At 27.1% G+C, this 14388-nt stretch overlaps 1 protein-coding gene and 1 pseudogene across 3 annotated transcripts in view; one reads left to right on the top strand and one right to left on the bottom strand.

Annotated features, from left to right (window-relative positions):
* The window catches only part of LOC149882727 (E3 ubiquitin-protein ligase rnf213-alpha-like), a 72433-nt gene that overhangs the window by 53946 nt on the left and 4099 nt on the right, over positions 1–14388 (bottom strand). For all 3 annotated transcript variants that reach the window (XR_016444695.1, XM_090065712.1, XM_090065713.1), the window contains exons 3-11: positions 12383–12550; positions 12015–12227; positions 11647–11859; positions 10566–10820; positions 9173–9315; positions 8351–8509; positions 7864–8060; positions 5232–5521; positions 4457–4692 (exon numbers count right to left, since the gene is read on the bottom strand). Coding sequence is in view for 2 of the 3 variants with exons in the window: in XM_090065712.1 (XP_089921838.1) it covers positions 4457–4692; positions 5232–5521; positions 7864–8060; positions 8351–8509; positions 9173–9315; positions 10566–10820; positions 11647–11859; positions 12015–12227; positions 12383–12550 (1874 nt within the window). In the remaining variant the exon portion in view is untranslated. The remainder of the gene's footprint in view (positions 1–4456; positions 4693–5231; positions 5522–7863; positions 8061–8350; positions 8510–9172; positions 9316–10565; positions 10821–11646; positions 11860–12014; positions 12228–12382; positions 12551–14388) is intronic.
* LOC149882728 (uncharacterized) lies at positions 1560–3538 on the top strand (annotated as a pseudogene).

Raw genomic sequence — 14388 nt, 5'->3', positions numbered from 1 at the left:
TTGTTTTTATTGCTTTGTCGTTCAATATCAAGTGCCTTAGCACAGGTTCCTAAACTGCACAGATTCTTTGCAAAGTATGAACCATTAATTTTTATTAGCAGCAAAAAATAGTTCATTGGATGAATGAGATTCAACTAAACAAGATACACGCCATTTTTTAGTTTTATTAGAACTGTTATCAAATGCAACTGGTTTTCGACCACGTCTATTTGCAGTTGGTTCATTTTCTTTTTTTCTGACAATTAAATATTCATTAACCCAGTTCACAAAATTCTTTTCAAAATTTTTGACAGTATAGTTTGCAGATTTCCACTTTTTTTTATACAAGTAAACAAATCGTTGAACAGCATGTCTAAAATCAACGTCTTTAAAATCAGCAAATTTTGGCTGAATAAATTTTAATATATCTTAAGTAATATTTTGTTTTGAAATACTGTTTTTTTGGAGAAGATTATGAATGTCTAAGTTTAATAAAACCATATCTAAATAATTATTGTAACAAGTATTTTGTATTTAAAAGTTTAATGTTATAATATATATACCACCTGGACTACTAATACTTGTTAGTAATTAAAATTAAAAGTAATTAAGTTACTGTTAGTGTTAGTAATATTAGTAACTAGTAGTAAATTACTAACAACTACCGAAAATATGTTGTTGCTATGCTATGCAAAATAAGGTATCCATAGTAACCAAAAAAAATTAACCTCATAAGAATTGTGAATCTCATTTTAATACATACCCCCAATATTGTGTACTTAGTGCAAGTAAAATACTGTTAAAACAACGTTAATGTAAAAATGAGTTGTTGCTATGCAAAATTTAGTACTATAGCAACCAAGTTAAAACGTATATATAATCTGAACGGGGATTTAAGGGGACAAGCAATCAATTAAAACTCGATTGAAGCATCATATAGCTCAAATAAATATAAAACAACACATGGCAAATTGTGGTAATTATTAGTTATAGTGCGGCAAAAAATAAGTTTCTTAAGAAATTTTTTTTTTTAATCTGTGATTTACAAAGTATAACTGAGATGACAACTGTATAACTGCTATGACAAATTTATTTCACACATTGGTTTTTCTTATCTCTAAACACTCTAGAATAACATGTGCTAATTTTTTGTTTCAAAAACGTAGATGTAATTGAATTATAACTCAATGTTGATGTCACCGTTAATTCATTGTTTTAATTTTTTTTTTTTTAATTTCAATATTCAAATGCTTAGAGTTCTGGTAACTAAGGGAATTAATGTAAATAAATTATCAATAAATTTCTTCTAATATATATAGATACTAAAATTAAATAAGTTTTCAAGATTAGACAACTAAAATTTTTCCCATTTTGTCCACCTACTGGCCCACTGTACAGTGGGTGGATACAAGATTTTAGACATGGGGAGGAGGGGGAGGAAGGGAATGGGGAAAGAGGGTTAAGGAAGGGCAATTCCTTAGCAAAGAAGATTTTTAATAACACCTGAAAGTTTACATTTATTTACATTTTTAATTACATTTAATTGTTAAATAATTGTTACATATTGTGATATGTGATGTATGGATGATAGTGTGGGTGTACATTTACAGTCTCTATGTCTGTTATTAAATATTAATGAAAGCAAGTTTATTACTTTATTCTATAATACAGGCAGAGGTTACGAAGACAGGATGTCTGATCATGACAGAAAACATAATAGTGATCTAATCAACAGTTGTGAGAGTTTAAAGAAAAGCAAGAATTAGGGCTCAGAAGCTGCAGAAAAGCAAGACAAGATTTTAAAAAGAAAGGAAAGAAAGTTTTCTGGTAATGAAAAATATCCAGGATATTTAAAAGAAAACTTGTCTTAAAAAGGACTTGTTTCATACAGGCATGAGATTTTTCAGAGACCTAAGGACCTGTCATAAAATAACTTTGGGAAAAAATAAATAAAATAAGCTGAAAATGGATAAACTGAGGACAACAGGAAAAATGGACAACAGAGAAGATTGAAAGATAAACAGTTAGCTCAAAAAGATAAAATTTTGTTGTGAGATACTATTTGACTACAGAATTTAAGTTTTAATCAGAAACCAGTGATGTAAATACCAGTGGTGTAACTACCATTGACTTAAAAATTTCTTTTGATATCACACAGCCAGGTCCAAGTGATGACAAACAACTAGCCCAGGGTTTTGTTAAAGATATTTTCATGACTGCAGTTTTTGAAAACGCTTTTATCAAGTTATTTGGTGCATATGTACAGTTTTGATTGTTAGTTCAGGTGGAAATAATAAAACTTTTTCAGTGTCATTCAGCCCTTAAAAAAAAAAAAAAAACCATTCAGGAGTATACTGCACAACATGGGATGATGGGAAAAAACCAAAATGAGATAGGTTTGCTATCTCAACTAATATTGATCAAGACATTAAGCCTCTTGGTATTCCAGCAATTGAAAATGGAACTGGAACTGCTCAATATGATGTTTTAACTGAGAATTTGCAAGACTATGGAATGTGTGATAATGTGAAAGGATTATGATTTGACACAGCTGCTTCAAATAAATCAAATACAAAAGAAATTCATGAACTAATATCAAGTTAAGCCAAAAATACGACTTTATTTTACTGGAGGTTCCCTGTAATAAGCATATTAATGAGATTTTTATCAAACATTTCTGGGAGCAAATGAACACAGGCATAACAGTAACACCAGAAAATATTTAAATGATTTCAAACAAACTGGAATGTTACTAAGGATAAAATTGATCTTTCCATATTCGTATGATTTGATTCCAAATCCATCAATAATACCTTCTTTGCAAATCAGGTTAGAAAAACTATCCAGTTCTGCAAAGTTGCACTGAACACTAATATATTTCCTAGAGGAGATTACAGGGAATTAATGGAACTTAACCTTATGTATCTGTATTTTGAAATTAATTTCCAAATTCGAACTCCAAGCTAACTTTCTCATGTTTGGTTCATGGCAAAAGCTATTTACTATCTGAAGATTCGGATATTAAGGACACAGTTACCGTATGATTTGACAGTGGCTCAAAAGAATGAGTTATAGGCACTTGCAGAGTTTGTCTATGTTTTTTACTCTATCTGGTTTTTCAGGAGTGCATTACTCTTAAATGCACCAGGATGTAAAAGGCTACTGGCAAATTGTGCAATAAAAAGAATACATTAAGAACCATGTTCCTGGTTCTAAGAGAGTTTTAAATGTAATTGAGAACACATTAATAGAACCCAATATTCTCCGATCCAGTTTCTAATTAGTTTCAACATTCAGAAAAGTTAAACATGTTCAATGATCTACACTTTAAACAAGAAATACCACCAAGTCTTGGTCCATTTATTGGAGAGAATTCTTGGTTCATCTTCATACAGGACAAACTGTAGTTAAACATTCAATTTTCTCTGTGTTACTTTGTTGAGCAATTTTAAATGTTTTCCAACTTTGTCTATCAACTAAAGTTATTAACAATTGCTCTGAAAGAGCTGTAAAGCTTACAGTAGAATTTGTGAACAATGTTCATAATAATGAGGTTTGATACTTGAGCTTTTTTGTGTATGCGTAAATACAATTAAATGACATAATTAAAATTGGTAACTTTTTATAAATTTATACCAATCATTTCATAACCTTTTTTGATCATAGTTTTTTAATTTTTTAGTATGTAGCTTTGTATTGTAATTTTTTAGTTACGTAGTTTGTTTGTTTTTTTGTGCATCATTTATCATGTTTGCTTATTTATTTGTGATATTGCTAATCTACCAGAATAAATTATTAGCAAAGTAATTGTAAAAAAAAAGCTTTGAATTTGAAAATATAAAGAATTTTAAGAAACGTTTTGAGATTTTGAAAACTTTTTGCTTGAACTAAAAATCATAATTCTTTAGACCAGATCATCTTTATCAAAATGACTTCGTCTCTAAATTTGTTTTCTCTGTACTCACTCTTCATCCAAACACTGATATAACCCTCAGTGTTTAGCAAGAGGCCTTGCTAACAGATGGCCAGAGCCATTTTTTCCTCATTAGATATTACCAACTCAAACACCATGATTTGACTAGGTTGTTTGGTGTGACCTTCATTATTTGTTCTGGAACATCTTCAAATGTGAAATTCCGGATATATTTATCATTTCTTCTGTTGTGAAATTTGTCTGCAGTAAAGTTCTCATCAATAAAATCAAAAAATAACAGGACCTTTTTGTAGCTAAATTATGTCAAACTTTAATTTGAAAACTTATGAATTTAAATTTAAGATTTCTTACTTATATGTTATCAATATCTTAACATGTTTAGCATCATCTATACTTACTAGAACACCTGCATCATGACAAGTAACCTTAATAGTTACATGGAAAAAAAACGAATTTATGATTACATTTTTATTTAAAGTTATCCATAAACTGGATAACTTTATATGAAGCTGTTCATTTGTGTTAGAGTAAAATATAACATACCTAAGATAGTTATTTGAAAAGTATACTGCTAAATGTTTTAGTAACTCATCGCAATTTAAGTCTGTGTCTTCTAATGATATCATTTTGAAGATAGAACATATAAAGCTCATTTTTGTTTGGTTCAGTAAATCTTCATTATTATAAAAGATTACCAGCAAAGATAAACATAAGGCAATTGATTCAATTCCATGATATGTGTTTTGCTTCAGCTGCTCTTCCAAATTAGATAATAAATTCTAAAATATACATCAAGTACTAGCTTTAAATAAATTAAATGTACACTTGTTGTAAATTTGAAATTACTCATTTTTTAAAAAATAAATGGTCATATTAGTTTAAGTGCAGAATAAGAACAATCAGGAAGTAAAAGCATTTAAAATATAAAGCAAAGTAACTGATTAAGAAAACAAATAAATTTTTTCCTCTACCTTTCAATTAGATAAGCAGTTGTAAATGCTTGTCAATTAAAAATAGCTGTCATATTCAAAGTTATTTAGGGTGTCAATAGAGTAATTACAGTATAACTGAGAATATTGTCCTACTATAAATGGTAATAATCCTGAACTTAATCAAACATCACACTGTAGAAATGGAACTTTATTTGTTAAGCTTCTTAATAAACATTTGTTTATTTGTTTTTAAAAGAGGGTGTACACACCAAAGAAAATAATGGAGACTAGCAAGGTGAACAAGAAGATGGAGGTATCATAAATGGTTTGAGCACATTGAGTAAACATAGAACAGAAATTTTAACAAAAAATAAGCTAAAGCATACTTTAAGAGGTTGGTGAGTTGTAATTTTAACCCAACGACTTTGAGATCCTTTAAGTTTTGTACAAGAATCATAAAAACCAGAATATAAACCACGAATGAACATTGTTTTGTTTATTGAGCCATCAACAAAATGATTATTACATAACTGTAAATACATTGTAAATATCCGTTGGAATATAAGATTTTGGTCATTGTTACTGTTAAGGAAAATTTTTTTAAAATAATTAGACCAAGAATTGTCATTTTCTTCTGGAGACATAAAGAAATCATCAACTTGATAGAATATGATATCTAGATCAAATAATAATTCATTAAAAACTAATCTAAAATGAAAAATATTAAATTTTTACATTTTCCATAATTCAAAAAAGATTATAAAATTTAGTCAAGGAATTTATTATATTTATTATTTTTATTTTGTTTTGTTTAATACTTATATCTGTTTATATGTAACAGATTATAAATAATAAACAAAGCCAACTAAAAACGGGGATCCATTTAACATTGCTAGCATATATCCTGGTGCACAAGTTGACCTGGTGTATAAGTAAACTAACCATTTACAACTAATATCTTTTAATTTTAATTTATATTGAAAGATTTAGATTTGATTTTGACTAAGATTGATTTTTAATTTGGATTAAAAAAAAATTTGAATTAATATACAAGTTCACTCATTCAAGATGTTAAAAAACATATGAAGGCTTTAAATTCCTCTTTTATTTAACTTAAATTTTAATGGACATTTTAAACTTGACTCAAAACCTGTAATGTTTAGTTTTAACAAACCTTCATTTTTAATAACTCCATAAATACTATCAATTTATAAGTCATTTAATCACTCAGACAATTAAACTACAGCCTTCAGATTTCCTCAAAACTTCTGTAACTAATTTATTCTTTTACAACAAACAAACTCTTGAAATCTCAGATCAAAAAGTTCCATGGGTTGTGAAACATTTGGAGTTGTTTTTAACCTGGTAATTTTAAATTTATTACCTAATTACATTAAAAAATCACCACAATTATTGAAGTTCTTTTAATGTCTTTAGAACACTGAATTCCAAAATTGCACCTAAAATAACTAAAAATCAAAAGGCACTTTTCAAAAGCAAACAAGTATTATTTAAAATTGCTCAATTTTGGGATCCAAATATCTTAAAACATCTCTTTTACATTAATTTTTTATATTTTTTATCTGTTTAGTTATTCACAATCTTGCATGAATTTTAAAAAAAAAACAAAAACTGAAAAGTATGAGCAAAATTCAATTTTAATCTCAAAGTTGAGTTACATTAATTATTCTTTTATTTATTTACAATATTCAAATGAATTTTAAATAAGGTTGCAGTTTAGTGTGAAAAACAATTTTCATAATGAAGTGTCTTCTTGACATAAATATCTAATGAAAGTTTTCATATATTATTGTTCAAAAAAAAATATCTCTTTGGTTGCTAATGCAGTGTCAAGAAGAAAACTATTATTTGCTAAGAAAATCACATGCACCTTATGAGAACTGCATTGGCATGCATTGGGTGACCAATATTTATATGAGTTAATAAATTTTTTTAACTAATTTGAACTCTACCTCTCTAAAAATGTCCTCTTAAAAAAGAACATCTGATACTACTGGTTTAAAAATTTAAGTATTCAGAAATATATTATAATTTGTTAACTGAAAAGGATTCATTTTAAGTAAATGAAAGTGCAACAATAATTTGGAAATATTGTTGTATAAATTTCCAAATATTGCCCAATTTCTAACAAAGAAAGAAAGAAAAATATTTAATAAAAAAGGAAACTAATATTATTTTATCAAATTAATAAGAAATTACTTTGAGAAATTAAGATCTTCAACTTGTTTTAATTACAATTTAGACACTTTAAATATTCTGATATATATAAAGTGAAGTTTTTTTACAATGAGCAATACTTTAGGGAGCAATGTTCTCATTATCTTAAAAGAATTACACTTTGTGAGACAAAAAAATTTTATGTACCCTTCAGGAAAAAACTTTACAGAATGGTAATATTTTTTAACTTTAGTTAAAAAATGTTATATTTAAAATGCATTTAAAAAATTCTTTATTTCAATCAGATGTCTAACAAGTTGTGATTTACTGACCTAAAGTGATGTTTTTTCTTTAGTGAAGTGATTATGAAACTAAAATGCTGCATGTTTCTGAAATTTGATAATAATAATTAAGTTAAAATGCTGCATGTTTCTGACATTTTGCAGCTCAGACTTTTTCAAACATGTAAGATTATATAAAAAAGTATCTAAAACAAAAAAAAAAATTCCAAACAGGCTTCTAGGTTCATGAGCTTCTAGGTCCTGATGTTGTACACCTCTAAATAATACTCTTATTTTATTTATTTTTTCAGTTAATTTATGTGCAATTTCTGAATTCTATTTCCTAAAAACATTCTAAAGGCATAATTGAATATGTTTATCATCTGTAATTAACATATAAAAAACCTAGTTTTTGTAAGGAACAAGGCTATCAAGAAATGTTGTTTATAAGATGTGGAACTACCCTTATGTAATTATCATAGCAATAAAAAAATAGCATTTTTTTACATTTTAATATCTGTTATTAAAAACAGAGAATAAAAGAAAAAAAAATAACAACCTGGATCTAAAATATCCATGATATCAGATTTTATAATCAACACTCGATTGGTATAATTTTCTGAATCTTTAACAAAACGAAGATATTCCCAAATTTGTTTTCCTTCCCGTATAAAGTACTTATATTCAATAGGCTTATTGACTAAATCTTTTGGAAATAACAAATCTCCTTCATAAATCATTCCACATGAAGATTTTCTAAAAACAAAAGCTTAAATTAATAAACACAGAAAATGATACTAAAAAAGCATGCCTAGGTTCAGAAAAAATCCTTTATTTATACCTGTGAATATTAAAATTTAAAAAAACTCAAAGATATTTTAGTTATGTTGCATAATCATGTTTAACTTTCTGCATAGTGCAAACATCTCACACTGTGTAAAGCAGTGCAAACTTCATAATCACACATAAAATATAATTATTCACAAATACAATCTTGAAAATTTGACTAAGTTATTTTTTTAATGACGATGACAACAGATACTTACTCAAATGGATTCATCTCAACACCATAATGATGCCATCCACCAAGAGATTCTGGTTGAAGCGCAATGAAAAGATGCTTGACTAATTTCGGTAACACAATGAAAAATTTAATCTTAATGGCACTTAAAACAATTGACTTGTGAGCTCTGTCTTGGTAAGACCTAAATAAAAAAATTTAAACAACTTATTAAATAATTTTATGCTATATTTATCATAATAATTATAATAAAAGAACAAAGTTACACCAAACGTTTTTATGTCATTATACTATTATATCCTAAATATTATTTTATCATAATTTTATTATAGCATGATAAAAGTACCATATAATTATAGTAAATAACAATAATTTTAAAAAGCCAATGTAAAAAAGCTAAACAAATTAATCACTTTTATCTAATGACTTAAATTGGTGAAATATCTGGAAACTATCGTTAAATATCTGGAAACTATTGTTTTAACTATTTTACTTTAACAGAGAAAAAATTTAGTAAAGTTTTAAGATTATGCATTGAAAACAGCTGCTTATCTCTACTTTAAATGAGAATCATTAATTTAACTTGGATTACCTTTTCCTTAAACTCCTATCTTCTAATTATATGGTATTTTTAAATCCATTTTAATATTAATTTCCAAGTTATTGATAATAAACCAAGGATTTCAATTATACATTAATTGAGAACTTAAATAAATAATGAATGTAAATATTTTATCCTTCTTTTTTAGAAAAAAACAAACAAAAAAAACAAGATTAACATTATTCCTTTAAAGTTAAACTCTTTGAAATTTCTATACTTAAAATACTTTGAATTAGAACCACTTACTGTCCTTCTTTTCTTTGAGGATCAAAAGTGTTTGGATTTTCATTTCTTGTAACATCTGCATAAGTACTCACTGCATGGTTTCCATTAGCACAAGTTACTTGAACTGTTGTTTTTAATCTCACCTGATGAGCAGCATTACTAACCTATTATAACAAAAAACTAGAATTGTTAGGGTGACTAACAAACAAATCAGTCATTTTATATAGGATAAACTTTAATTTGTGCTTTTATTAAGCAAAATTTAAAAATTAGTTTTAATAACTCAATTTTTGAATTGTTAGTACTTGATTTACTGTTTGCAAGCTGTTTTGTAATAATAAAAAAGAGAACATATATTGAAAAGCAAAAGATTGCCAAAATTTAAAAAAAGCCAAATAATTGATCAGTAAATTTTAATATATTTTTGACATTAAACTCAACCACTTGGATTATTGTAAATAAATATTTTTCAAGATTTTCTTAAAAATATATTTTTTTGTAAACAAAAACATGAATAAACATAACAATAAAAAGGGGTTTTTTTTATTTACATGTTTATGATTTAAGTTTAGGGCTTGTTGAATTTCCATAGTTAAAAAAACTTAAGACTCTACTCATTGGTTTTTTAGTTTATAAATGTAATTAAGGCTCTACTCATTGGTTTTTTAGTTTATAAATATAATTAAATCTCATAAAAGGTAAAACGTGGGCTTTTTGAGCATGATTTTTTTATAAATGGCATTTTTTTTATTGTAAATATAATGAAATCATATTTTATAAAATAGAAGACAATTTTCTTAATAATTAAACTTTAAATGAATGGACTACTAACTTTAAAATCATGCAATAACTTTTTTTGTAAGAATTATTTTTTAACATTGGATGATTTTTGAATATGTATTAAGGGGGTAAAGTTACTTGTAATCTTATAAATTAAAAAGTTAATTTTAGTTAACTTCAACTAATCTATCCTTTAGCAATATGCACATAGATGATATTTGCAAAGTTTCAAATGATTTTGTTATTAACTCTTTAAAGTATCTTAAACAAGAGTGCAAAATTATCATTTTAAGAAAATTAAAAAAAAAAATTAAACTATGCTATGCTTAGCCTGATGTCTTAAGGTTTTCTTACATACATAAAAATGTGAAACTTAGTGATTTTCTCTTAATATTTTGTTTGGTTTCTTTAACTGGGTTATTTGTTACTGGAACATTTTTTAACATTTAAAATTTTTTTGTATTAGTTTAAACTATTACTCAAAGTTTTAGATAAGAAAAACATTCTATTGACAATACATTAGTTTTACAAAGTGAAAATACAGCTTCATATGTGGTTCAGCTTTGGAAAAAGTCCTATAAGAATATTGTTGAGGTTAGCTTATTTCAAGATAATATAAAAAAGGAAACCTCACTTCAAGAATAGTCTTGCAGTCTTTGTTGTCATTTTTATGTTTATTTACAGCATTGGAATTAGATGCAGAAATAACTTCAGAACTCTCAGTATCTTTTAAGTTCACAGCTCCATATGTGAGATTAGGTTGAGCTAACTGTTCCTTATCTCCATCACCAAAGCATCTAACAGTTTTGATTTGAATTTTTTCAAGATTAGAGCTACTTTTGTTAACAGTAAAGGTTGTGGAATCATTAACTGAACTTGATGCTTGAATCTTAAATTTAAAATCAATAATAATCTGAAGATATAAACATTTTCAAAATTTATCTGCCTTTTGACAAAAAAACAAAAAAAATTGAAGAGTTTGTAAAAATTTATAGTATTGACAAGTATTCAGCATATTTCAGATTTTCTTCTTACAGAATTTGCCTCTGTAATGGCAGCTGAAAATGAATAGTTAATTTCTTTTTTTTTATCAGACTCGACATTCTCTTGACAGTTTCCGTTACTTAATATTTCATTATATTTGAAAGCAACATCTTCTGTTGAGTTGTTAAAGACTTGACTTTCAATTAATTTAAATTCAGAAATTGTGTAATTGATGGCAATTTCTTTACTTAACTTGCCATTCTGAGCAGACAAAGGGTCCTAAAAGAAGTTCTATCTAATTTAGTTAAAATTGTCTAAGTATTTAATAGGTTATACATTTCATGTACAACTTAAAAAACACTTAACTTTCTTTACAATAATTAATTTACTTTTGTTTTTGTAAACAATTAGTAGCAAATTAACAAGTATTACTTTCTTTACACCGAATGGTAATTAAAATTTTTGTTTATAAATCAGTCCAATAACTTTCATTAAAGCAATTATAATTGTTTTTTAAAATCAGTAAAGGATTATTACTAAGTAAAAAGTCTTCAAGTAAAAAAAATTCTTGTTTACCAATTTCTAAGGACATCTTAATTACAGTTTTACATCAACAGATTAGAAATTAGTAGAGACTGACTTAAAACTAGTTTGTTAAAAACATTTCTGTATAAGATGCATAAAAATTTTTAGATGCAGAAGAATTAATAGGAAACAAGCATACTACTTACATTAGGTTCATCCTTTACGCCAGCAGCAAAAGTGCTAATGCTTTCATCTTTGATTAATTCAGGATTTATTTCATCTTGAAGGTTCTCATCAAGATTTTTACAACCACTGATTTCAACTGAGCTCTCAACTTTGCTTTCAACTGAACTTGATGCAAGTGGGTTAATATTGTCGACTTCTTTTTTTAAAATATTTTCAGGAGTAGAAACATCATTCTAAAAACAGTGCTACTTTAACGAGCCAAGATGAAATTATGGACAGTTGTAATAGTTCAAACAGGGTTAAAAGTACATTTTTGAATACAGAACTTTTAAATACAGAATAATTTTTAAATGCAGAAGAATTAATAGGAAACAAGCATATTACTTACATTAGGTTCATCCTTTACGCCAGCAGCAAAAGTGCTAATGCTTTCATCTTTGATTAATTCAGGATTTATTTCATCTTGAAGGTTCTCATCAAGATTTTTACAACCACTGCTTTCAACTGAGCTCTCAACTTTGCTTTCAACTGAACTTGATGCAAGTGGGTTAATATTGTTGACTTCTTTTTTTAAAATATTTTCAGGAGTGGAAACATCATTCTAAAAACAGTGCTACTTTAACGAGCCAAGATGAAATTATGGACAGTTGTAATAGTTCAAACAGGGTTAAAAGTACATTTTTGAATACAGAACTTTTAAATACAGAATAATTTTTAGATGCAGAAGAATTAATAGGAAACAAGGATACTACTTACAATAGGTTCATCTTTTATGCCAGCTGAAAAAGAGTTTATGCTTTTCTCATGGACTAATTCAGGATTTACATTATCCTGAATTTTTTCATCAGAAACATCATCACTTCTGCTCACAACTGAACTATTGATTTCTTTATTCAATCCATCTCCAGAACCAGAAAATCCATCCTAAAAACACCTAAGCCTAATCAAAAAAACTCCTAATTCAAAAATAATTGGAAAATACTTATTTTTATTGACGATGAGAATAAAGAGTATAATTTTATCGTATTAGAATCTTATAGAGCAGTGGTTCTTAACCTTTTTGAAGTCAGGGAGCAATTTTGATCATGACAAAATTTGGAGAGCACTGAAAATCAATTATTGTAGCTTCTTACCTAAACTGTAATCATTACAGTGTCATGTAATAAGTGAGTGAACATTAAATTTTGAGTTTTATAATTTTGCGGAGCACTTGCACTTGTAAGAACCACTGTTATAGAGTAAAATTAACTCAACATATAATTTGTCAAAGTTTCAGCTTCAAAATATCAACTTCTGAATGTTAAGCATAGTGGAGTAAACTAAATGGTTAGGGCTGGTTTAGTTGTGCTTACCATTATGCCTCTTTCACAATGCTCAACAAATGGAAGTTAATCCGAATCACTGTATTAACAATATTCTTAAAAAAATTATGAAAAAGATAATCCATCAGCATGTTAAGCTTAAAATTTTATTTGGATTGATCTGTTAGCTAGGTAACAACCCAAAGTACACTAGAAAAGTTTGCTAAAAAGTATTTTAATCAAATAAGATTCATGCCTTGGAGTGACCATTAAAAAGTTCAAATCTAATTTGTATCAAACAGTTCTGGGGCCATTTACTCTAACATTTGTAGTAATTGAGACTATAAATTTACTCTAACATTCGTTTAAATTTTTGAAATGTGTGAAATTTCTAAATAAACTTTTATTACGTGATTGATTTTAATTATTCTTTAAAATTGTAGCTTCTTAAATAGCTTATTATTTTAAATAAACAAAGAATTGACATAAATCTTGACAACTTTTTTAAATAAAAACCTTTAAAAGTACAAATCCATACAAAAAGAACAAAATTCAGCATGGGTAGAGCCAAAGGAATCAGTTCATTCAATTGCTCATTGCCAAAGCAGTAAAGCAAAGTCAGTCATACAGCAAAGTTGCTGTCTGAGTTTTGGTGTTAAGGTTGGATGTTAGCCACATAGCTAAATGATTTTGGATTTAATGGTCAAACACTGTAAAATCTTGGAAGACCAACATCCAAGCAACAAAACAAAAATCTTCTGATTTAAACTTCAAAAGAATTCCATGACTGGCTGCATCAGTTATTCAAACAAAATTCATCAAAAGATATGGAACCAAATGAGGTGTTAAAACAGTCAAATATTTGCACACCATTAAAGTGTTTGGACAGCATCCTTTAAAAAAGCCAATGAATTCCTTATAGAAAAGCCTTGCCTGAATTGATTTTCTAGAAAATAAATCTTAATTGGACACTATAGTAGTGAAGTAAGGTGCTGTGGAGCTATGGAAGCAAATTTGTATTGTTTGGAACCAATTAAGTAAAAAGTATGTTTGAGATCCCATAGGTCAAAGGTTTGATCCAAAATATCACCTTACAAAATATCACCTTATTTGGTAAAGAGGACTCATCCTATAGGATGAAGTCCTCTTTACCAAATTGAAAACATCATGGTTTAATTTGTTTAAAAAACAATTATAAGAGATGTAATGCTCTCATATGCAAAAGATAAAATCCCATAAGATTTTTCAGCAAGATAACGATTTAAAGCACACAACAGAGTCTCTATATTTAAAGAAGCTAAAAGCTGAATATCCAAATAAAAGGACTAACTTTTTGCTCAATTTAATGGCACTTGCTACAATATCACTCCAGACATTATTTTCAAGCATTGTTTTTAAGCTCTAATCAATGCAAAAAGCTTTGTAAGCAGTTGTTAATTTAAAAAACATTATTAATTTGTT

This window comes from Hydra viridissima, unplaced genomic scaffold, assembly GCF_058129835.1.
Source record: "Hydra viridissima isolate aposymbiotic clone 2 unplaced genomic scaffold, HvirCarnegie_v1 scaffold_10, whole genome shotgun sequence".
NCBI classification, from domain to species: Eukaryota; Metazoa; Cnidaria; class Hydrozoa; order Anthoathecata; family Hydridae; genus Hydra; species Hydra viridissima.
This window is presented reverse-complemented; position numbering and strand designations above follow the sequence as displayed.